The following is a 24,572-nucleotide window of genomic DNA, read 5'->3' as shown; positions in this document are numbered from 1 at the left end:
CTCGCTCAACACTGAAGGCCTTGCAGAAGTCTGGCTGAGGGATGTCTGTTGCTTTTTCTTTCCCCACTGATGCTGTCACTCCACTGTAGAAGGCCACCAAAGCGACCAGGCTGCATGTCTCGGTTTCCGCTGTTTCTCCATTTCCTTCTTGTTGCTCCCTGTAACCAGCAGGTTCAGCCATGCTGCTTTCCTGCCTCCTCTGCTGGATTTCATGTGGTCGGGATGAAGCTCAGAGCTCCATCTCTGAGAAAGTTTTTCTGAGAAAGTTACCATCTCTTTTTCCCTTCCTTTGCCCCTCAAAACAGTTTTCCAGTGGCTCTTGTCCAATAATTCTTTGATCAGCCTGCAGCTGACTCTGCTGAAGCTCAGGGTCCTGACTTTGCTTTTTGCCAGGCCCGCATTCCTTGAGATGAGGAACTCTAGGAGGGCATGGTCACTACAGCCCTGACCACCTCCAGTCTGAACCCCTGGCGTGCACCATGTCCAGTAATGCTTCCCTTCTGCTTGGTGTGCTCAATGCTTGGGCCACAAAGTTCTTCTCAGTGCACTCCAGCAGTCTCTCAGATAGCTTGCAGCCAGCCATGCTGATTTCCCAGCCTGACTGGAATCCCCCATCAAGTTGAGAGTCAGTGAGCACGGTGCTTCTGGTAGCTGCAGTAAGCAGGGCCCGTCAACAGGCTCCCTAGGCCAGGTGGCCTGGTGCAGACCCTCATCTCCAGAAGCCCACTATTGGTTTAGTCCCTAATTTTACCCGCAAGTTCTCAACGTGATCATGGCTGTTCTTAGTCCTTTGCAGTCAGCTTCTTCATATAGAGGGCAAATCCCTTGCCCTCCAGAATTCCATAATAACAAGCACGTCTGCTTTGTGTCAGGCTTTCGCTTTATTTATTTATTTATTTATTTATTTATTTTTCTTTTCCCATTTTCTACGTAGGACTATTGATTTCTGAGCCAGTAGAAGAAGAAGTGCAACATGCAACAATCTTCCTTACACTGTGCAGTTTGCATGAGTAGCCAAGTGCTCCTCAGGTCATGTGTGCTGCAGAGCTGACCTTGGTGGCAGGAGCTGTGTCTTCATTTTCTACCTGTCATGTGGGAGCATAAGAAGACTATTCAGAGCAGGAGCTGCACAGCAAAATGAACAGCATGAGAAGGTAAGGCTGAGAACCAAGGACACAGCTTTTGTGTCACTCACCCACCTGTGGCAGAGGTCAGGATTTCTGCAGGATGGGAAATCATCCCATCACTTAGTACCTTACAAGGAGCTGAGAAGCACTGGAACAGGCTGCCCAGGGAGGTGGTGGAGTCTCAACTGCTGGTGGTGGACTTGCAGTGTCTGTGGCTTTGCCAGAGTTACTTTCTCCAGGCTGTTGCTAGGTGGTGGCATTTCTGGAAAGCCAAGAACACGTCTCTGTGCAGTTTCCTCACAGCTGTCTCTGCCAGCTTTCTCCTCTAAGGAGGAAGCAAGCGGTGGCCCGGCTGGGCTTACTGGGTGGGATGTGAGAAGAGCAGGGCCTGACCCAGGACTTGAGTCAGAAGCTAAGCTAACCGCTGGCTCTTGTTCTGTAGTCCCCCAGGTCCTGCAGAGCTGCGCTGAGTTCATCGAGCAGCATGGCGTGGTGCAGGGGATCTACCGCCTGTCTGGCGTGGCGTCCAGGATCCAGCGACTACGGTAAGAGTGCTGCGACTGACACAGCTGTCAGCAGGGGCACGTGCCATGCTGCGGGCGTTCAGAGGAACCCCTTCCTTTTCTTGACTGTATTTGTTGTGGCTTTGGACTTGCTTTCCTCTTTCTCAAAGCCCTCTGCTCAATCCTGTGTCCTTCTCTGCAGCCATGAATTCGAGTCGGAGCAGGTTCCCGAGCTCAGCGTCCGAGACATTCACAGCGTGAGCTCCCTGTGCAAGATGTACTTCAGGGAGCTCCCAAACCCTCTGCTGACCGAGCAGCTGTATGGCAAGTTCTCGGTAAGCTCAGGGCAATGTCTTGGAAATGACACGTACCTCTTCCCTGGGCGTCCTGGCTGATGGTTGCAGCAGTGCCCCAGCTCCGAGGTCTTCTTTCTGTTAGCCCCATGAGGCATGTCTTTGCCACCTCCTGCCTCTGGCTGATGCCACTTCTGGTGGTGCCAGGAGGTGCTTATTTAAGCTATTTGCAATGCTTGCGAGAATTCCCTTCCCTTTGCTATTCCCGCCTGGTGTCTGAATCCCTTCCTGCCTTTTTCCAGGACACTGTTTGTGCTGCCACGGAGGAGGAGCGGCTGCTCAGAATGCAGGACACCATCCAGCAGCTGCCCGCTCCTCACTACAGGTCAGTGCTGCGCTCGGTCTGCTGAGCTCAGCCCTGCTGCCTTTCAGAGGGCCATGATGCGATTCCAGGTGTTGCCTCACGCTGGCAGCATCATGCCTGTGCACGCTGAAGCGGCTGAAGGCTGCGTCGGGTTGGTTGACTGGGTCAGTTCCTTGGCATGGGGGCACAGTTGGTGCAGCCGATGGCTGCGGCTGTGCTGTGCTGGGGCTTGGTGCTGCAGCGTGGTGGCAGTGAGAATGTTTTACCTACTTCATATTCAGGGACGGTAGCAATGACAACAACCAGCATGAAGTGAGGTTTGTTTTGTGCACTGCAGCACGGCTTGCTTTTTGGTGCTGAACATCTGCCCCTCTTGTTTTCCAGGACGCTGGAGTACTTAATGAAACACTTGGCGTCTCTGGCTGGGAACTGCTCCATGACCAACATGCATGCTCAGAACTTAGCGATAGTGTGGGCTCCAAACCTCTTAAGGTAAACTTCTTTTTCCGTTTCAACACGATGCTTACTTCTGCTCTCCCCAGCCCCCAAGGCACAATTTCTAGATGACAGTTTCTAGTCACTTGTTTAGCTGGGACTGCTGTGTCCCTGCTTATCCAGGAGAATTTCGTCAGTGGCATCGCTGATTGCCCACTGCGGAAGTCTCCAGAGCCCAACTTGTCAGTTTTTGGCTACAGAAATTCAGACTTGGGGAAATGATCTTGGGGAAATGACTTGTAAGATCTGCCTTTTCTTCAGATCCCCGCAGAGCCAGTCTGCCTGCACCAGCGGAGAAGCTGCATGCACGGAGCTGCAGACACAGTCAGCTGTGGTGGAGTTCCTGATCAGCCACACAGACAGCCTCTTCCACTCCAAATCCACACCAGCCGTGGAAGAGGGAGCAGGTGAGAGTCTTCCTCCATTAGCTTGATCTTCATCTGACACCTTGATCCAATCCAGGCCTTCTCCAAGACCTTTGAAAATGCTTTTGCTGTTGAGGAGACAGCAGGCTTCTGGGCTTAGATTAGAATATGGTGCTCCGTTCCTGGATCCCGAGTGTCCAAACCCATAACTTACATGGAGAAAACCGTCACAGCTGTTAAGATGTTTTGCAAGCAGGTGAAGCTTGATTGAAATGTGGCAACAAAGCTTTCTGAGTTCCCTGCCCCCTAGGTTTTCTAGGGTTTTTGTTTGCCTGTTTTGATGCAGTGAGCTACTCTTAATTATGGCTGTGTTCTTTGCCACAAGCATACATCTGAGCACATACATCGGATAAGCAAGTCTGAGAGAAATGCAGAACTGGGATGGCTGTGCTGCTGCTTTCTGATCCTCCCTCTTACCTGTGGTTTTCCCTTGCAGGGCACAGTTCTATGGCTGCGCCCAAGTCTGTGTGGGTGCATCCTCCATCCACAAAGCTGCTCACGGTGCAGGAGGCACAGGCTCAGCGGAGAGGCCAGAGCAGCTCTCCCGCTGTGACACAGTACAGGGATATAGAGATAGAAGTGGAGGAAGGCCCCGCAGCTGTGCCAGGGAACTTCCACACAGTCATTGATTTTCCACCTGAAAGGTAAAGAGGACTTCCCTTTCCAGCCCCTATCATCTTTGGTCGGGTGGGTTTTATTGGTTTATTTTTATCCATGATGTCTCCAAGGACTCAACTAACATACAGTTGCCCAACAGGCTCAGTGGAGCCACACAAGGGTGCCATTCCTTCCTGGTTGGGCAGGCAGTCACCAGATGCAGAAAGCCACGCTGGCGTCTATCCTGGCCTGTGCTGGCTGTACCTGGAAATATTAGTGTTTTCCAGATTTCAGGGCCACGTGCCTGATACCAACTGCACCTCTCCTGTAAGCAGAGCTGTTGGTTAGACTTGCTGGCATTAGAAATTAAAGATGGCAGTGAGCTGAGGCCAAGGAGGTATTAGCAGTAAGAGTCAGAAATGCTTTTGAGCTTCCCTTATGGCTGCACGGTTCCTCATAAAGCAGTTAACGCCTGCCAGCTCCTGTCCTGTCCGGCTGTGGAGCCTTTGCTCACATGCTCCGCATCTTGCTTGATATCGTTGAGAGGAATCTAGCCAGCAGGACTTGAGGGCTGAGCTGTAGGAATGGAAGCGTCCTCTGCTGTTTGAAACAGAGCGCGTTTCTAAGCTGTGTTTCAGCAGAAAGCAGGCAGGGCCAGGAACAGGCAACTGTTGGAAGCGCTCAGTGCAGCTCTTCCCTCACCCTGCACCGTGACTGACAGCATGCTCTGTTTTCTCTCTCCAGACCAAGTTCTCCCAGCAAAAGGAGGGAATCACCAGCTGGCAGTTGGTGTTCCTGCTTTTGCCTGGGCAAACCATCGCCTATGGCTGAACACCAACTGCAGCACAGTGCCAGGGAGCCCTCAGAAACAGAAGTCATGGTCCTGGCAGGTAAGGGTACAAATCCAGCTTTCAAAACACTGCTTGTCAGCAGCACAGGTAGGATTCATGCTTTCAGTGGGCTTGTACCTCCTTCTGGCATTCAAGCCCGTGCCTGACATCTTTGGTTCACCCCTGTCTTTCCCAAACGAGTCTCTTGTCAACACAAGGGCTGGACCTGCACGAGGATCACTTTCAAGACAGTGACACTGTTGCTAGAAGCCTATTTGCTTCTGCCCACCACCACTACATAGCCAAATGTCAAGAACCTCTTTCATGATTCATCTTGCGAATGTTTGACAGTAACACCTGTCTACACCTTCCTAGGTGAACTGAGCCCCTGTCAACCCCGAGGACCCAGGGCAAGTGACGATGGAGCATCATGTGCTTCCATCAATGGACAGCTGTTAAGAAGCACAAGTCACTGCAGTTCAGAAGACAGCCTTCTACAAGACAGGAACGACAGAGAAAAGGAGGTCATCATTGTTCAAGCCCTGATTCATCCCGTCCCTACTGAAGCTGCTGACCTGAGCCTGCAAGACACCACAGGCACCAGCCTGGATTGGGACCCAGTGCAGGGGTCCCAGGACAGCACAATCCCAGCACAACCCGAGTGCCCTGACAGCAGCACCACCATGCAGGCTCAGGTCAGTATCAGTGAGGAGAAGCCGAGCCTCCTGGAGGTGGGCGTGGATTCAGACCACCAGTGCCAGGCTCCAAGTGCCAGGCTCACCAGCCAGGACTGTGGCCCAGTGCCTTTGCAACACAGCCCAGACCAAGCACAGCCTGAGTGCCCCGAAAGCGACACCTCCAAGCAGGACCAGGTCAGCGTTACTGAGGAGCAGCCGAGCCTCTTGGAAGGGGGTGTAGAATCGGGCCACCAGTCCCAGGCTCCAGGGAACAGCACAAGCTCTGAGCCACTCTCGTGATGACAGGAGAGGACGAGTCCCATCCTTCCTCCATACCTCACACCCCCTCCTTTCTCCTATTGAATAAAGGCATGCTCATGCTCAATCAATGCCTTGACTGCATTCCGAGTCTTCATTCGCAGAGATTGGGATGAGTGCAAGAAACAGCAAGACAGCTCAGCTTGCAGCTCTCTGGCTGTGGGGTGAGTGCAGCAGAGCTCTGCGTGTGTTCCCATTTTGCCTAGCTTTGGGACTCCTGCAGCAGGAGCTCTGCTACCGTTTTGTAAGGGAGCAAATAATTTCTAGCATCCTGATGCTGCTCATGACAACCCCAAGCTTCCTGGCTGTGGCTTTGTGATGCTTTTCAGGGCCTTCTGATGCTCTTGGACGTCATGGCTGCTCCCTAACACCTCTGTCCTCCTGCCATGTCCATTCCTGGCTCCCACCTCTGAGCTGGCTCTGCAGATCATCTCCAGCCCTGCCATCATGGCGCTGTGGCAGGAGGAGCTCACCCTGACCAATGTCAGGCAGTGCTGCCTGCTTCTCTCACTCTCTAGACCAAGTGTAACTACACTGATGTGGAGACAAATGCTTTCTGTCACATCCTCCATCCCTGCAGACATTTACCTGTAGGCAGCTCTTTCAGAAGAAGAATCAAGCAGCAGAACCTTTTGCTCAGCTACAGCACACAAATGCTACAGAAACAACCCACAAGCTCTGGGTCTGCGGGTCTGCACAGTCATGCACCAACTGCGCTTGATGGTATCCCCATCCTTGCTTTCCTTCCCTGCTTCTTGTCTGATGGCACTGCTGAGCCAGGAACAAGCTGCCCAGCGTGGCAGAGCGTGGTGCAGAGCTGTGCTGGGACCTCCTCCCTTCCTCTGCTGCAGCTTGGCGTGCAACCTCACCCACTTCTCTGACAGACCTGCTGATCCCACGCGTGCCATCGGGATGCTCTGGCACGGGATGTGCCTCCATACAAAGCTCCTTCCCACCTCCCAAGGGAAAGCAAAGCAACCCAAGCATCGCCAACAAACCTGCCCAGCAGACAGCAGGGAATGCAAACAGCTTCTGGCTGCTCCCCTGCACTCCCGTCCTTGGTAAGAGACCCCACGAGGAGTGGCTGGGAAATCAGTGCATGACACACGTGAGTGTGCACAGGATTGTGCAAAGCAGTGGGGTTCCACGAGTTTGTGTGCATGCGCGTGTGTGTGTATTTGTGCATGGGTGCTGTTACACACGTTTGTGTTCATGTGTGTACAAAGCAGTGGGGTTGCTCTGGTCTGTGCATGTCAGTGGGTATGTGTGCAAGGACGAGCGTGCACATATATGTGCGTGCACAGAGGTGTGCAAAGGGTTGGAGCTGTACACGGACAAAAAAATGCTGAGAGTGAATATGGCACCCTCCTTTGGAAACGTCAGGTGTCTGTCAGCTCTTCAGCTGTGCCCAAACACCTCCCAATGTGCTGCCACACCAGGACATAATTCCAACCCCACACTGAGTTCTGCAATGTTGTGGTGCCGTGTTGGAATCAGATGTGACCCCGTGGTCTTGCCTCCCCCCCTTGTGGGGGGTCATGGTGGACCAGGCTGGTGGCCGTTGGTGATGTCATAAGCGGCTGGAATGAGGGGAGGAGCGGTGCGTTCTGTGTTCCTTTGTGGGTGAGTAGGAGTTCGGAGTGGTTGGTTTTCTTGTTGTTCTTGTGCGTTTAGTGCCTTTGTTTGAGTACCATCGTGCGCAGCATCCTGTAGGTAAGCTGAGCCAGCGTGGGATGGACGGGTGGGCAGCGAGGTGTTGAGAAGTGCTGGCTGTCAGCGCTCAAAGCACCATATTGCTTACTCTTGACCGTCAGACATAATCTTCCCCTGGTACACACATTCCAAAGGGGGTGTCCATAAAGGTGGCACCTGTCCCATGCTTCTTCCGTTGTCTTCTTTGCTCAATTATGGAAGCAGAGTAAGGTTGCTGGGTGGACAGGCATCACGTAGCCTGAGACTCAGCATGTCTTGCAGCAAGTGGATGGGACGGTTGTGCTGTGTGCGTTAGGCCATGGCTGTCTTAGCCCTGCTCACTGACCTGCTCTTTCTCTCTCCTCTGCCCACCCTCCGCCCACTGCCTTGGTGCAGCTTTTGCTCTCATAAGATCTGAGCAGAGTGACCAGGAACTGCTGCAGATAGCCTGAGGTGATCTCGTTGCCAGGTACGTGCCATCTTTTGTCCCACCACGTCGTTTTACATGCCGTGGGTTTCTTCACTGCCCTCCAGCTCAGCCCTCAGAAGGATGCTGTCTAATGCCCTGCTATCGCACTGTCAGAGTGCTCTGGGTGATTGCATCTGCTGCTCTGTGCCAGAGTCCCCATCTGCTGGCAGAGGGATAGCAACTTGGTACAGCGCTGCCTAATAGGCTGTCACGTTTGAATTTACTGAAGCAAGGGGTAGTTTCTCGAACACTTGCCTATGCCGCAGAGTATGCAAGGGTAGTTCTGAAGAAGTCCCTCCATACTGTGCTGGGTGAATAGAGAAAACAGACGTGTGTTTCTTCTCTGTTCCAGCTTGTCACACCTGCTGGGATGGGCAACGCATGCAGCGAGATCAGATGTGAGCCCGAGGTGGCGGGCACGGAGGTACAGTATGAAGCTCTGGCTTGTCTTTGTTCTCTGTGTTGAGCCAGCAGAGGGAGCCGCAGATGTGCTCTCCTGCAGGAAAGAATGGGCCAAAAAGGGCCTGGCCACCTGTCTGCGCCAGTGCCATTGCTGATGAGTCTGGGTAGAGAGAGATGCATCTTGGCATGGCCTGGCACTGCACGCCAGGAAGAGAAACAACTGTGATGAGAAGTGCAGCTCCTTCTGAAGTGCTCCTGATCAGGAGGGAGCGCATTTCCTGCAGCTTTCTCTGCAGATGTGCTCCTCACCTTGAAATCCTCCTGGTTTGTCCTCAGCTCCTGACCACGGCCTGTGCTCTGTTTTGCAGGCTGATAACATGTGGAAGCCGCAGCTGGTGCGTGCGGAGTCATCTTTCAACGTGCCAGCGATTGCGGCAGCCCATGTTATTAAGCGTTACGTCGCCCAGGGGCCGGATGAAGTCTCCCTGGAGGTAAGCAGTTCCAGGCGTTCCTTGTTGTCATGCACGGGAGAGTAGTCTAGGGTGTGAACGGCTCAGGAATCTTCTCAGACACCTTCAGAATGTCTCACGAGGTGAAGCTTCGAAGGTTCGGTTCCAGCTTAGACTTGCGCTGGGTCAGGAGGAGTTCAGCCATCTCTCCAGTATGGTTGGATTGGGCATTTGAACCTTGTAATCAAGCAGATCCTGCCCAGTATGGGAGCCTGGTCTCTGAGCAACAGCAGACGGGTGTGTGAAGTGTGCAGATGTGTTCAGGAAGCCCTGCTAACTGATGCCCGTGGTTAAAGTGGAGCTCTTGCATAGCCTTTGGCAGAGAGCCAGCTGATTTTGAGACCTGTTTCCTACTGCACAGCAGTACTGTGTATGTTGTGTGACTCTTGTACCTCCAAGTTCAGTTTTAGAAGGGAAAATGCCTTGGGGCTGCATTGGTGCAATTGCTGTCTAGCTTTAGGATATTCTGTGGCGCAGAAGAAGGCAGTTATTTGAGCTGTGCTTTCCTGCCAGCTGTGCTGAAGCTGGGATTGACGTTTCAATCTCTTGCAGGTGGGAGACTTGGTGTGCATTATTTCTATGCCACCAAAGGAGCTGAGCCCCTGGTGGAGAGGCAAGCTTGGCTTTCAGGTAGGCACACGCTTTCGACTAGAGAGCCCAACTTCAGTAGAGTCAGGAATCTCAGCTTGGAGCTGCTCTGCCTGCACAGGATGGCTTCCGGATGCAAACGGTTGCCCTGTGTCACTCTCAGGGGACATTCCCTTTGGCTCTGGGCTCAGGCTAATGCCCTCCTCTCTTTTTGTTCTTGTTACAGGTTGGGTTTTTCCCTGGTGAGTGCGTGGAGCTCATCAGTGGAAAAGTTCCCGAGTCCCTCATCAATTCATTGCCAAAGCCAGGTACACATGTTACATTTGACAATGCGGGTTAGTAAAATGGGGTCAGAGCGTGGCTTTCAGGGCGTTCGTTAATGCCCGAGTTTAGCAAGCTTAGCAACAGGACTGCATTAAGGTCCATGGGAACACGCAGAGATCTGTCCCAATCCCACTGTGTTTATTGTTGGGCTTGGGGAAGTCACAGAATCCTCCTGGAATGGCTTGGGATTGGAAGGTGCCTAAAGGATCATCCTCAGGCTCCAAGGCCCCTGCCTCAGTCTGGGTGCCCAGCCTGCGCATTTAGCAGGAGTCGAGAGCAGGCTGTCCGGGGCCCCTTCTGACCTGGCCTTGGGCACGTGCAGGGACGGGAAAAATCCGTTCTTGCGTGTCCTTGTTGGGAATGTTCTTCCCGATGTTCCGTGCTCGGTCGAAGGCGTTAAGCTCAGCCTCGTCCAACTGAGCCAAGCCTGAAATGAACTGGTTTCTTTGTTTTGTTTCTTTGCAGTGCCGAAGAAACGGGGCAAGCTCAGCACCTTCCTTCGTTCGGTGGTGAAGGCTCGCCCCAGGAGATCGGAGCAGCCGGAGCCGGCGAAGGAAGGGGTGTTTGGGTGTGACCTGGGGGAGCACCTTCTCCGCTCTGGCCGTGATGGTAAGGAACAGCCCATTGCTGAGATCTCCCTCCGCTGGGCATCTAAAGATGAAAGGGAGATCATATCCAACAATTGTTTCAGTCTGAAAACGTAGGAAGCCTTCTGGCCAAAGAGAGCATCCTGCAGCCTTTTCCTAGCTCTTCTGGTCGTGAGATTGGATTCCTCCATTCCCCAGGGAGCTGTGATGGGACTTGCAGTGTCTGTGATTTTGCCAGAATTACTTTCTCCAGGCTGTTGCTAGGTGGTGGCATTTCTGGAAAGCCAAGAACACGTCTCTGTGCAGTTTCCTCACAGCTGTCTCTGCCAGCTTTCTCCTCTAAGGAGGAAGCAAGCGGTGGCCCGGCTGGGCTTACTGGGTGGGATGTGAGAAGAGCAGGGCCTGACCCAGGACTTGAGTCAGAAGCTAAGCTAACCGCTGGCTCTTGTTCTGTAGTCCCCCAGGTCCTGCAGAGCTGCGCTGAGTTCATCGAGCAGCATGGCGTGGTGCAGGGGATCTACCGCCTGTCTGGCGTGGCGTCCAGGATCCAGCGACTACGGTAAGAGTGCTGCGACTGACACAGCTGTCAGCAGGGGCACGTGCCATGCTGCGGGCGTTCAGAGGAACCCCTTCCTTTTCTTGACTGTATTTGTTGTGGCTTTGGACTTGCTTTCCTCTTTCTCAAAGCCCTCTGCTCAATCCTGTGTCCTTCTCTGCAGCCATGAATTCGAGTCGGAGCAGGTTCCCGAGCTCAGCGTCCGAGACATTCACAGCGTGAGCTCCCTGTGCAAGATGTACTTCAGGGAGCTCCCAAACCCTCTGCTGACCGAGCAGCTGTATGGCAAGTTCTCGGTAAGCTCAGGGCAATGTCTTGGAAATGACACGTACCTCTTCCCTGGGCGTCCTGGCTGATGGTTGCAGCAGTGCCCCAGCTCCGAGGTCTTCTTTCTGTTAGCCCCATGAGGCATGTCTTTGCCACCTCCTGCCTCTGGCTGATGCCACTTCTGGTGGTGCCAGGAGGTGCTTATTTAAGCTATTTGCAATGCTTGCGAGAATTCCCTTCCCTTTGCTATTCCCGCCTGGTGTCTGAATCCCTTCCTGCCTTTTTCCAGGACGCTGTTTGTGCTGCCACGGAGGAGGAGCGGCTGCTCAGAATGCAGGACACCATCCAGCAGCTGCCCGCTCCTCACTACAGGTCAGTGCTGCGCTCGGTCTGCTGAGCTCAGCCCTGCTGCCTTTCAGAGGGCCATGATGCGATTCCAGGTGTTGCCTCACGCTGGCAGCATCATGCCTGTGCACGCTGAAGCGGCTGAAGGCTGCGTCGGGTTGGTTGACTGGGTCAGTTCCTTGGCATGGGGGCACAGTTGGTGCAGCCGATGGCTGCGGCTGTGCTGTGCTGGGGCTTGGTGCTGCAGCGTGGTGGCAGTGAGAATGTTTTACCTACTTCATATTCAGGGACGGTAGCAATGACAACAACCAGCATGAAGTGAGGTTTGTTTTGTGCACTGCAGCACGGCTTGCTTTTTGGTGCTGAACATCTGCCCCTCTTGTTTTCCAGGACGCTGGAGTACTTAATGAAACACTTGGCGTCTCTGGCTGGGAACTGCTCCGTGACCAACATGCATGCTCAGAACTTAGCGATAGTGTGGGCTCCAAACCTCTTAAGGTAAACTTCTTTTTCCGTTTCAACACGATGCTTACTTCTGCTCTCCCCAGCCCCCAAGGCACAATTTCTAGATGACAGTTTCTAGTCACTTGTTTAGCTGGGACTGCTGTGTCCCTGCTTATCCAGGAGAATTTCGTCAGTGGCATCGCTGATTGCCCACTGCGGAAGTCTCCAGAGCCCAACTTGTCAGTTTTTGGCTACAGAAATTCAGACTTGGGGAAACGATCTTGGGGAAATGACTTGTAAGATCTGCCTTTTCTTCAGATCCCCGCAGAGCCAGTCTGCCTGCACCAGCGGAGAAGCTGCATGCACGGAGCTGCAGACACAGTCAGCTGTGGTGGAGTTCCTGATCAGCCACACAGACAGCCTCTTCCACTCCAAATCCACACCAGCCGTGGAAGAGGGAGCAGGTGAGAGTCTTCCTCCATTAGCTTGATCTTCATCTGACACCTTGATCCAATCCAGGCCTTCTCCAAGACCTTTGAAAATGCTTTTGCTGTTGAGGAGACAGCAGGCTTCTGGGCTTAGATTAGAATATGGTGCTCCGTTCCTGGATCCCGAGTGTCCAAACCCATAACTTACATGGAGAAAACCGTCACAGCTGTTAAGATGTTTTGCAAGCAGGTGAAGCTTGATTGAAATGTGGCAACAAAGCTTTCTGAGTTCCCTGCCCCCTAGGTTTTCTAGGGTTTTTGTTTGCCTGTTTTGATGCAGTGAGCTACTCTTAATTATGGCTGTGTTCTTTGCCACAAGCATACATCTGAGCACATACATCGGATAAGCAAGTCTGAGAGAAATGCAGAACTGGGATGGCTGTGCTGCTGCTTTCTGATCCTCCCTCTTACCTGTGGTTTTCCCTTGCAGGGCACAGTTCTATGGCTGCGCCCAAGTCTGTGTGGGTGCATCCTCCATCCACAAAGCTGCTCACGGTGCAGGAGGCACAGGCTCAGCGGAGAGGCCAGAGCAGCTCTCCCGCTGTGACACAGTACAGGGATATAGAGATAGAAGTGGAGGAAGGCCCCGCAGCTGTGCCAGGGAACTTCCACACAGTCATTGATTTTCCACCTGAAAGGTAAAGAGGACTTCCCTTTCCAGCCCCTATCATCTTTGGTCGGGTGGGTTTTATTGGTTTATTTTTATCCATGATGTCTCCAAGGACTCAACTAACATACAGTTGCCCAACAGGCTCAGTGGAGCCACACAAGGGTGCCATTCCTTCCTGGTTGGGCAGGCAGTCACCAGATGCAGAAAGCCACGCTGGCGTCTATCCTGGCCTGTGCTGGCTGTACCTGGAAATATTAGTGTTTTCCAGATTTCAGGGCCACGTGCCTGATACCAACTGCACCTCTCCTGTAAGCAGAGCTGTTGGTTAGACTTGCTGGCATTAGAAATTAAAGATGGCAGTGAGCTGAGGCCAAGGAGGTATTAGCAGTAAGAGTCAGAAATGCTTTTGAGCTTCCCTTATGGCTGCACGGTTCCTCATAAAGCAGTTAACGCCTGCCAGCTCCTGTCCTGTCCGGCTGTGGAGCCTTTGCTCACATGCTCCGCATCTTGCTTGATATCGTTGAGAGGAATCTAGCCAGCAGGACTTGAGGGCTGAGCTGTAGGAATGGAAGCGTCCTCTGCTGTTTGAAACAGAGCGCGTTTCTAAGCTGTGTTTCAGCAGAAAGCAGGCAGGGCCAGGAACAGGCAACTGTTGGAAGCGCTCAGTGCAGCTCTTCCCTCACCCTGCACCGTGACTGACAGCATGCTCTGTTTTCTCTCTCCAGACCAAGTTCTCCCAGCAAAAGGAGGGAATCACCAGCTGGCAGTTGGTGTTCCTGCTTTTGCCTGGGCAAACCATCGCCTATGGCTGAACACCAACTGCAGCACAGTGCCAGGGAGCCCTCAGAAACAGAAGTCATGGTCCTGGCAGGTAAGGGTACAAATCCAGCTTTCAAAACACTGCTTGTCAGCAGCACAGGTAGGATTCATGCTTTCAGTGGGCTTGTACCTCCTTCTGGCATTCAAGCCCGTGCCTGACATCTTTGGTTCACCCCTGTCTTTCCCAAACGAGTCTCTTGTCAACACAAGGGCTGGACCTGCACGAGGATCACTTTCAAGACAGTGACACTGTTGCTAGAAGCCTATTTGCTTCTGCCCACCACCACTACATAGCCAAATGTCAAGAACCTCTTTCATGATTCATCTTGCGAATGTTTGACAGTAACACCTGTCTACACCTTCCTAGGTGAACTGAGCCCCTGTCAACCCCGAGGACCCAGGGCAAGTGACGATGGAGCATCATGTGCTTCCATCAATGGACAGCTGTTAAGAAGCACAAGTCACTGCAGTTCGGAAGACAGCCTTCTACAAGACAGGAACGACAGAGAAAAGGAGGTCATCATTGTTCAAGCCCTGATTCATCCCGTCCCTACTGAAGCTGCTGACCTGAGCCTGCAAGACACCACAGGCACCAGCCTGGATTGGGACCCAGTGCAGGGGTCCCAGGACAGCACAATCCCAGCACAACCCGAGTGCCCTGACAGCAGCACCACCATGCAGGCTCAGGTCAGTATCAGTGAGGAGAAGCCGAGCCTCCTGGAGGTGGGCGTGGATTCAGACCACCAGTGCCAGGCTCCAAGTGCCAGGCTCACCAGCCAGGACTGTGGCCCAGTGCCTTTGCAACACAGCCCAGACCAAGCACAGCCTGAGTGCCCCGAAAGCGACACCTCCAAGCAGGACCAGGTCAGCGTTACTGAGGAGCAGCCGAGCCTCTTGGAAGGGGGTGTAGAATCGGGCCACCAGTCCCAGGCTCCAGGGAACAGCACAAGCTCTGAGCCACTCTCGTGATGACAGGAGAGGACGAGTCCCATCCTTCCTCCATACCTCACACCCCCTCCTTTCTCCTATTGAATAAAGGCATGCTCATGCTCAATCAATGCCTTGACTGCATTCCGAGTCTTCATTCGCAGAGATTGGGATGAGTGCAAGAAACAGCAAGACAGCTCAGCTTGCAGCTCTCTGGCTGTGGGGTGAGTGCAGCAGAGCTCTGCGTGTGTTCCCATTTTGCCTAGCTTTGGGACTCCTGCAGCAGGAGCTCTGCTACCATTTTGTAAGGGAGCAAATAATTTCTAGCATCCTGGATGCTGCTCATGACAACCCCAAGCTTCCTGGCTGCGGCTTTGTGATGCTTTTCAGGGCCTTCTGATGCTCTTGGACGTCATGGCTGCTCCCTAACACCTCTGTCCTCCTGCCATGTCCATTCCTGGCTCCCACCTCTGAGCTGGCTCTGCAGATCATCTCCAGCCCTGCCATCATGGCGCTGTGGCAGGAGGAGCTCACCCTGACCAATGTCAGGCAGTGCTGCCTGCTTCTCTCACTCTCTAGACCAAGTGTAACTACACTGATGTGGAGACAAATGCTTTCTGTCACATCCTCCATCCCTGCAGACATTTACCTGTAGGCAGCTCTTTCAGAAGAAGAATCAAGCAGCAGAACCTTTTGCTCAGCTACAGCACACAAATGCTACAGAAACAACCCACAAGCTCTGGGTCTGCGGGTCTGCACAGTCATGCACCAACTGCGCTTGATGGTATCCCCATCCTTGCTTTCCTTCCCTGCTTCTTGTCTGATGGCACTGCTGAGCCAGGAACAAGCTGCCCAGCGTGGCAGAGCGTGGTGCAGAGCTGTGCTGGGACCTCCTCCCTTCCTCTGCTGCAGCTTGGCGTGCAACCTCACCCACTTCTCTGACAGACCTGCTGATCCCACGCGTGCCATCGGGATGCTCTGGCACGGGATGTGCCTCCATACAAAGCTCCTTCCCACCTCCCAAGGGAAAGCAAAGCAACCCAAGCATCGCCAACAAACCTGCCCAGCAGACAGCAGGGAATGCAAACAGCTTCTGGCTGCTCCCCTGCACTCCCGTCCTTGGTAAGAGACCCCACGAGGAGTGGCTGGGAAATCAGTGCATGACACACGTGAGTGTGCACAGGATTGTGCAAAGCAGTGGGGTTCCACGAGTTTGTGTGCATGCGCGTGTGTGTGTATTTGTGCATGGGTGCTGTTACACACGTTTGTGTTCATGTGTGTACAAAGCAGTGGGGTTGCTCTGGTCTGTGCATGTCAGTGGGTATGTGTGCAAGGACGAGCGTGCACATATATGTGCGTGCACAGAGGTGTGCAAAGGGTTGGAGCTGTACACGGACAAAAAAATGCTGAGAGTGAATATGGCACCCTCCTTTGGAAACGTCAGGTGTCTGTCAGCTCTTCAGCTGTGCCCAAACACCTCCCAATGTGCTGCCACACCAGGACATAATTCCAACCCCACACTGAGTTCTGCAATGTTGTGGTGCCGTGTTGGAATCAGATGTGACCCCGTGGTCTTGCCTCCCCCCCTTGTGGGGGGTCATGGTGGACCAGGCTGGTGGCCGTTGGTGATGTCATAAGCGGCTGGAATGAGGGGAGGAGCGGTGCGTTCTGTGTTCCTTTGTGGGCGAGTAGGAGTTCGGAGTGGTTGGTTTTCTTGTTGTTCTTGTGCGTTTAGTGCCTTTGTTTGAGTACCATCGTGCGCAGCATCCTGTAGGTAAGCTGAGCCAGCGTGGGATGGACGGGTGGGCAGCGAGGTGTTGAGAAGTGCTGGCTGTCAGCGCTCAAAGCACCATATTGCTTACTCTTGACCGTCAGACATAATCTTCCCCTGGTACACACATTCCAAAGGGGGTGTCCATAAAGGTGGCACCTGTCCCATGCTTCTTCCGTTGTCTTCTTTGCTCAATTATGGAAGCAGAGTAAGGTTGCTGGGTGGACAGGCATCACGTAGCCTGAGACTCAGCATGTCTTGCAGCAAGTGGATGGGACGGTTGTGCTGTGTGCGTTAGGCCATGGCTGTCTTAGCCCTGCTCACTGACCTGCTCTTTCTCTCTCCTCTGCCCACCCTCCGCCCACTGCCTTGGTGCAGCTTTTGCTCTCATAAGATCTGAGCAGAGTGACCAGGAACTGCTGCAGATAGCCTGAGGTGATCTCGTTGCCAGGTACGTGCCATCTTTTGTCCCACCACGTCGTTTTACATGCCGTGGGTTTCTTCACTGCCCTCCAGCTCAGCCCTCAGAAGGATGCTGTCTAATGCCCTGCTATCGCACTGTCAGAGTGCTCTGGGTGATTGCATCTGCTGCTCTGTGCCAGAGTCCCCATCTGCTGGCAGAGGGATAGCAACTTGGTACAGCGCTGCCTAATAGGCTGTCACGTTTGAATTTACTGAAGCAAGGGGTAGTTTCTCGAACACTTGCCTATGCCGCAGAGTATGCAAGGGTAGTTCTGAAGAAGTCCCTCCATACTGTGCTGGGTGAATAGAGAAAACAGACGTGTGTTTCTTCTCTGTTCCAGCTTGTCACACCTGCTGGGATGGGCAACGCATGCAGCGAGATCAGATGTGAGCCCGAGGTGGCGGGCACGGAGGTACAGTATGAAGCTCTGGCTTGTCTTTGTTCTCTGTGTTGAGCCAGCAGAGGGAGCCGCAGATGTGCTCTCCTGCAGGAAAGAATGGGCCAAAAAGGGCCTGGCCACCTGTCTGCGCCAGTGCCATTGCTGATGAGTCTGGGTAGAGAGAGATGCATCTTGGCATGGCCTGGCACTGCACGCCAGGAAGAGAAACAACTGTGATGAGAAGTGCAGCTCCTTCTGAAGTGCTCCTGATCAGGAGGGAGCGCATTTCCTGCAGCTTTCTCTGCAGATGTGCTCCTCACCTTGAAATCCTCCTGGTTTGTCCTCAGCTCCTGACCACGGCCTGTGCTCTGTTTTGCAGGCTGATAACATGTGGAAGCCGCAGCTGGTGCGTGCGGAGTCATCTTTCAACGTGCCAGCGATTGCGGCAGCCCATGTTATTAAGCGTTACGTCGCCCAGGGGCCGGATGAAGTCTCCCTGGAGGTAAGCAGTTCCAGGCGTTCCTTGTTGTCATGCACGGGAGAGTAGTCTAGGGTGTGAACGGCTCAGGAATCTTCTCAGACACCTTCAGAATGTCTCACGAGGTGAAGCTTCGAAGGTTCGGTTCCAGCTTAGACTTGCGCTGGGTCAGGAGGAGTTCAGCCATCTCTCCAGTATGGTTGGATTGGGCATTTGAACCTTGTAATCAAGCAGATCCTGCCCAGTATGGGAGCCTGGTCTCTGAGCAACAGCAGACGGGTGTGTGAAGTGTGCAGATGTGTTCAGGAAGCCCTGCTAACTGATGCCCGTGGTTAAAGTGGAGCTCTTGCATAGCCTTTGGCAGAGAGCCAGCTGATTTTGAGACCTGTTTCCTACTGCACAGCAGTACTGTGTATGTTGTGTGACTCTTGTACCTCCAAGTTCAGTTTTAGAAGGGAAAATGCCTTGGGGCTGCATTGGTGCAATTGCTGTCTAGCTTTAGGATATTCTGTGGCGCAGAAGAAGGCAGTTATTTGAGCTGTGCTTTCCTGCCAGCTGTGCTGAAGCTGGGATTGACGTTTCAATCTCTTGCAGGTGGGAGACTTGGTGTGCATTATTTCTATGCCACCAAAGGAGCTGAGCCCCTGGTGGAGAGGCAAGCTTGGCTTTCAGGTAGGCACACGCTTTCGACTAGAGAGCCCAACTTCAGTAGAGTCAGGAATCTCAGCTTGGAGCTGCTCTGCCTGCACAGGATGGCTTCCGGATGCAAACGGTTGCCCTGTGTCACTCTCAGGGGACATTCCCTTTGGCTCTGGGCTCAGGCTAATGCCCTCCTCTCTTTTTGTTCTTGTTACAGGTTGGGTTTTTCCCTGGTGAGTGCGTGGAGCTCATCAGTGGAAAAGTTCCCGAGTCCCTCATCAATTCATTGCCAAAGCCAGGTACACATGTTACATTTGACAATGCGGGTTAGTAAAATGGGGTCAGAGCGTGGCTTTCAGGGCGTTCGTTAATGCCCGAGTTTAGCAAGCTTAGCAACAGGACTGCATTAAGGTCCATGGGAACACGCAGAGATCTGTCCCAATCCCACTGTGTTTATTGTTGGGCTTGGGGAAGTCACAGAATCCTCCTGGAATGGCTTGGGATTGGAAGGTGCCTAAAGGATCATCCTCAGGCTCCAAGGCCCCTGCCTCAGTCTGGGTGCCCAGCCTGCGCATTTAGCAGGAGTCGAGAGCAGGCTGTCCGGGGCCCCTTCTGACCTGGCCTTGGGCACGTGCAGGGACGGGAAAAATCCGTTCTTGCGTGTCCTTGTTGGGAATGTTCTTCCCGATGTTCCGTGCTCGGTCGAAGGCGTTAAGCTCAGCCTCGTCCAACTGAGCCAAGCCTGAAATGAACTGGTTTCTTTGTTTTGTTTCTTTGCAGTGCCGAAGAAACGGGGCAAGCTCAGCACCTTCCTTCGTTCGGTGGTGAAGGCTCGCCCCAGGAGATCGGAGCAGCCGGAGCCGGCGAAGGAAGGGGTGTTTGGGTGTGAACTGGGGGAGCACCTTCTCCGCTCTGGCCGTGATGGTAAGGAACAGCCCATTGCTGAGATCTCCCTCCGCTGGGCATCTAAAGATGAAAGGGAGATCATATCCAACAATTGTTTCAGTCTGAAAACGTAGGAAGCCTTCTGGCCAAAGAGAGCATCCTGCAGCCTTTTCCTAGCTCTTCTGGTCGTGAGATTGGATTCCTCCATTCCCCAGGGAGCTGTGATGGGACTTGCAGTGTCTGTGATTTTGCCAGAATTACTTTCTCCAGGCTGTTGCTAGGTGGTGGCATTTCTGGAAAGCCAAGAACACGTCTCTGTGCAGTTTCCTCACAGCTGTCTCTGCCAGCTTTCTCCTCTAAGGAGGAAGCAAGCGGTGGCCCGGCTGGGCTTACTGGGTGGGATGTGAGAAGAGCAGGGCCTGACCCAGGACTTGAGTCAGAAGCTAAGCTAACCGCTGGCTCTTGTTCTGTAGTCCCCCAGGTCCTGCAGAGCTGCGCTGAGTTCATCGAGCAGCATGGCGTGGTGCAGGGGATCTACCGCCTGTCTGGCGTGGCGTCCAGGATCCAGCGACTACGGTAAGAGTGCTGCGACTGACACAGCTGTCAGCAGGGGCACGTGCCATGCTGCGGGCGTTCAGAGGAACCCCTTCCTTTTCTTGACTGTATTCTGTGTGGCTTTGGACTTGCTTTCCTCTTTCTCAAAGCCCTCTGCTCAATCCTGTGTCCTTCTCTGCAGCCATGAATTCGAGTCGGAGCAGGTTCCCGAGCTCAGCGTCCGAGACATTCACAGCGTGAGCTCCCTGTGCAAGATGTACTTCAGGGAGCTCCCAAACCCTCTGCTGACCGAGCAGCTGTATGGCAAGTTCTCGGTAAGCTCAGGGCAATGTCTTGGAAATGACACGTACCTCTTCCCTGGGCGTCCTGGCTGATGGTTGCAGCAGTGCCCCAGCTCCGAGGTCTTCTTTCTGTTAGCCCCATGAGGCATGTCTTTGCCACCTCCTGCCTCTGGCTGATGCCACTTCTGGTGGTGCCAGGAGGTGCTTATTTAAGCTATTTGCAATGCTTGCGAGAATTCCCTTCCCTTTGCTATTCCCGCCTGGTGTCTGAATCCCTTCCTGCCTTTTTCCAGGACGCTGTTTGTGCTGCCACGGAGGAGGAGCGGCTGCTCAGAATGCAGGACACCATCCAGCAGCTGCCCGCTCCTCACTACAGGTCAGTGCTGCGCTCGGTCTGCTGAGCTCAGCCCTGCTGCCTTTCAGAGGGCCATGATGCGATTCCAGGTGTTGCCTCACGCTGGCAGCATCATGCCTGTGCACGCTGAAGCGGCTGAAGGCTGCGTCGGGTTGGTTGACTGAGTCAGTTCCTTGGCATGGGGGCACAGTTGGTGCAGCCGATGGCTGCGGCTGTGCTGTGCTGGGGCTTGGTGCTGCAGCGTGGTGGCAGTGAGAATGTTTTACCTACTTCATATTCAGGGACGGTAGCAATGACAACAACCAGCATGAAGTGAGGTTTGTTTTGTGCACTGCAGCACGGCTTGCTTTTTGGTGCTGAACATCTGCCCCTCTTGTTTTCCAGGACGCTGGAGTACTTAATGAAACACTTGGCGTCTCTGGCTGGGAACTGCTCCGTGACCAACATGCATGCTCAGAACTTAGCGATAGTGTGGGCTCCAAACCTCTTAAGGTAAACTTCTTTTTCCGTTTCAACACGATGCTTACTTCTGCTCTCCCCAGCCCCCAAGGCACAATTTCTAGATGACAGTTTCTAGTCACTTGTTTAGCTGGGACTGCTGTGTCCCTGCTTATCCAGGAGAATTTCGTCAGTGGCATCGCTGATTGCCCACTGCGGAAGTCTCCAGAGCCCAACTTGTCAGTTTTTGGCTACAGAAATTCAGACTTGGGGAAACGATCTTGGGGAAATGACTTGTAAGATCTGCCTTTTCTTCAGATCCCCGCAGAGCCAGTCTGCCTGCACCAGCGGAGAAGCTGCATGCACGGAGCTGCAGACACAGTCAGCTGTGGTGGAGTTCCTGATCAGCCACACAGACAGCCTCTTCCACTCCAAATCCACACCAGCCGTGGAAGAGGGAGCAGGTGAGAGTCTTCCTCCATTAGCTTGATCTTCATCTGACACCTTGATCCAATCCAGGCCTTCTCCAAGACCTTTGAAAATGCTTTTGCTGTTGAGGAGACAGCAGGCTTCTGGGCTTAGATTAGAATATGGTGCTCCGTTCCTGGATCCCGAGTGTCCAAACCCATAACTTACATGGAGAAAACCGTCACAGCTGTTAAGATGTTTTGCAAGCAGGTGAAGCTTGATTGAAATGTGGCAACAAAGCTTTCTGAGTTCCCTGCCCCCTAGGTTTTCTAGGGTTTTTGTTTGCCTGTTTTGATGCAGTGAGCTACTCTTAATTATGGCTGTGTTCTTTGCCACAAGCATACATCTGAGCACATACATCGGATAAGCAAGTCTGAGAGAAATGCAGAACTGGGATGGCTGTGCTGCTGCTTTCTGATCCTCCCTCTTACCTGTGGTTTTCCCTTGCAGGGCACAGTTCTATGGCTGCGCCCAAGTCTGTGTGGGTGCATCCTCCATCCACAAAGCTGCTCACGGTGCAGGAGGCACAGGCTCAGCGGAGAGGCCAGAGCAGCTCTCCCGCTGTGACACAGTACAGGGATATAGAGATAGAAGTGGAGGAAGGCCCCGCAGCTGTGCCAGGGAACTTCCACACAGTCATTGATTTTCCACCTGAAAGGTAAAGAGGACTTCCCTTTCCAGCCCCTATCATCTTTGGTCGGGTGGGTTTTATTGGTTTATTTTTATCCATGATGTCTCCAAGGACTCAACTAACATACAGTTGCCCAACAGGCTCAGTGGAGCCACACAAGGGTGCCATTCCTTCCTGGTTGGGCAGGCAGTCACCAGATGCAGAAAGCCACGCTGGCGTCTATCCTGGCCTGTGCTGGCTGTACCTGGAAATATTAGTGTTTTCCAGATTTCAGGGCCACGTGCCTGATACCAACTGCACCTCTCCTGTAAGCAGAGCTGTTGGTTAGACTTGCTGGCATTAGAAATTAAAGATGGCAGTGAGCTGAGGCCAAGGAGGTATTAGCAGTAAGAGTCAGAAATGCTTTTGAGCTTCCCTTATGGCTGCACGGTTCCTCATAAAGCAGTTAACGCCTGCCAGCTCCTGTCCTGTCCGGCTGTGGAGCCTTTGCTCACATGCTCCGCATCTTGCTTGATATCGTTGAGAGGAATCTAGCCAGCAGGACTTGAGGGCTGAGCTGTAGGAATGGAAGCGTCCTCTGCTGTTTGAAACAGAGCGCGTTTCTAAGCTGTGTTTCAGCAGAAAGCAGGCAGGGCCAGGAACAGGCAACTGTTGGAAGCGCTCAGTGCAGCTCTTCCCTCACCCTGCACCGTGACTGACAGCATGCTCTGTTTTCTCTCTCCAGACCAAGTTCTCCCAGCAAAAGGAGGGAATCACCAGCTGGCAGTTGGTGTTCCTGCTTTTGCCTGGGCAAACCATCGCCTATGGCTGAACACCAACTGCAGCACAGTGCCAGGGAGCCCTCAGAAACAGAAGTCATGGTCCTGGCAGGTAAGGGTACAAATCCAGCTTTCAAAACACTGCTTGTCAGCAGCACAGGTAGGATTCATGCTTTCAGTGGGCTTGTACCTCCTTCTGGCATTCAAGCCCGTGCCTGACATCTTTGGTTCACCCCTGTCTTTCCCAAACGAGTCTCTTGTCAACACAAGGGCTGGACCTGCACGAGGATCACTTTCAAGACAGTGACACTGTTGCTAGAAGCCTATTTGCTTCTGCCCACCACCACTACATAGCCAAATGTCAAGAACCTCTTTCATGATTCATCTTGCGAATGTTTGACAGTAACACCTGTCTACACCTTCCTAGGTGAACTGAGCCCCTGTCAACCCCGAGGACCCAGGGCAAGTGACGATGGAGCATCATGTGCTTCCATCAATGGACAGCTGTTAAGAAGCACAAGTCACTGCAGTTCGGAAGACAGCCTTCTACAAGACAGGAACGACAGAGAAAAGGAGGTCATCATTGTTCAAGCCCTGATTCATCCCGTCCCTACTGAAGCTGCTGACCTGAGCCTGCAAGACACCACAGGCACCAGCCTGGATTGGGACCCAGTGCAGGGGTCCCAGGACAGCACAATCCCAGCACAACCCGAGTGCCCTGACAGCAGCACCACCATGCAGGCTCAGGTCAGTATCAGTGAGGAGAAGCCGAGCCTCCTGGAGGTGGGCGTGGATTCAGACCACCAGTGCCAGGCTCCAAGTGCCAGGCTCACCAGCCAGGACTGTGGCCCAGTGCCTTTGCAACACAGCCCAGACCAAGCACAGCCTGAGTGCCCCGAAAGCGACACCTCCAAGCAGGACCAGGTCAGCGTTACTGAGGAGCAGCCGAGCCTCTTGGAAGGGGGTGTAGAATCGGGCCACCAGTCCCAGGCTCCAGGGAACAGCACAAGCTCTGAGCCACTCTCGTGATGACAGGAGAGGACGAGTCCCATCCTTCCTCCATACCTCACACCCCCTCCTTTCTCCTATTGAATAAAGGCATGCTCATGCTCAATCAATGCCTTGACTGCATTCCGAGTCTTCATTCGCAGAGATTGGGATGAGTGCAAGAAACAGCAAGACAGCTCAGCTTGCAGCTCTCTGGCTGTGGGGTGAGTGCAGCAGAGCTCTGCGTGTGTTCCCATTTTGCCTAGCTTTGGGACTCCTGCAGCAGGAGCTCTGCTACCATTTTGTAAGGGAGCAAATAATTTCTAGCATCCTGGATGCTGCTCATGACAACCCCAAGCTTCCTGGCTGCGGCTTTGTGATGCTTTTCAGGGCCTTCTGATGCTCTTGGACGTCATGGCTGCTCCCTAACACCTCTGTCCTCCTGCCATGTCCATTCCTGGCTCCCACCTCTGAGCTGGCTCTGCAGATCATCTCCAGCCCTGCCATCATGGCGCTGTGGCAGGAGGAGCTCACCCTGACCAATGTCAGGCAGTGCTGCCTGCTTCTCTCACTCTCTAGACCAAGTGTAACTACACTGATGTGGAGACAAATGCTTTCTGTCACATCCTCCATCCCTGCAGACATTTACCTGTAGGCAGCTCTTTCAGAAGAAGAATCAAGCAGCAGAACCTTTTGCTCAGCTACAGCACACAAATGCTACAGAAACAACCCACAAGCTCTGGGTCTGCGGGTCTGCACAGTCATGCACCAACTGCGCTTGATGGTATCCCCATCCTTGCTTTCCTTCCCTGCTTCTTGTCTGATGGC

General features: G+C 53.4%; 2 protein-coding genes across 2 annotated transcripts; both read left to right on the top strand.

Moving 5' to 3' along the window:
- The first annotated feature begins 9,280 nt into the window (after window positions 1–9,280).
- Window positions 9,281–14,698, top strand: LOC140264577 (rho GTPase-activating protein 32-like). Its single transcript, XM_072360431.1, has 10 exons — window positions 9,281–9,331; window positions 9,516–9,597; window positions 10,079–10,222; window positions 10,657–10,759; window positions 10,920–11,052; window positions 11,313–11,395; window positions 11,759–11,866; window positions 12,131–12,276; window positions 14,097–14,304; window positions 14,539–14,698. Exons 1-10 carry the CDS (start codon window positions 9,281–9,283, stop codon window positions 14,696–14,698), a joined length of 1,218 nt encoding a protein of 405 aa, XP_072216532.1.
- Window positions 14,699–18,368: 3,670 nt separating this feature from the next.
- On the top strand, window positions 18,369–23,786 carry LOC140264576 (rho GTPase-activating protein 32-like). The gene is made up of 10 exons (XM_072360430.1): window positions 18,369–18,419; window positions 18,604–18,685; window positions 19,167–19,310; window positions 19,745–19,847; window positions 20,008–20,140; window positions 20,401–20,483; window positions 20,847–20,954; window positions 21,219–21,364; window positions 23,185–23,392; window positions 23,627–23,786. The coding sequence occupies exons 1-10, from the start codon at window positions 18,369–18,371 to the stop codon at window positions 23,784–23,786; spliced, it is 1,218 nt and encodes a 405-aa protein (XP_072216531.1).
- The last annotated feature ends 786 nt before the right edge of the window (window positions 23,787–24,572 follow it).

This window comes from Excalfactoria chinensis, chromosome Z (genome assembly GCF_039878825.1).
Source record: "Excalfactoria chinensis isolate bCotChi1 chromosome Z, bCotChi1.hap2, whole genome shotgun sequence".
Taxonomy (NCBI): domain Eukaryota; kingdom Metazoa; phylum Chordata; class Aves; order Galliformes; family Phasianidae; genus Excalfactoria; species Excalfactoria chinensis.
Note: the sequence above shows the minus strand (reverse complement) of the source record. Positions and strands in the feature narration are given on the sequence as shown.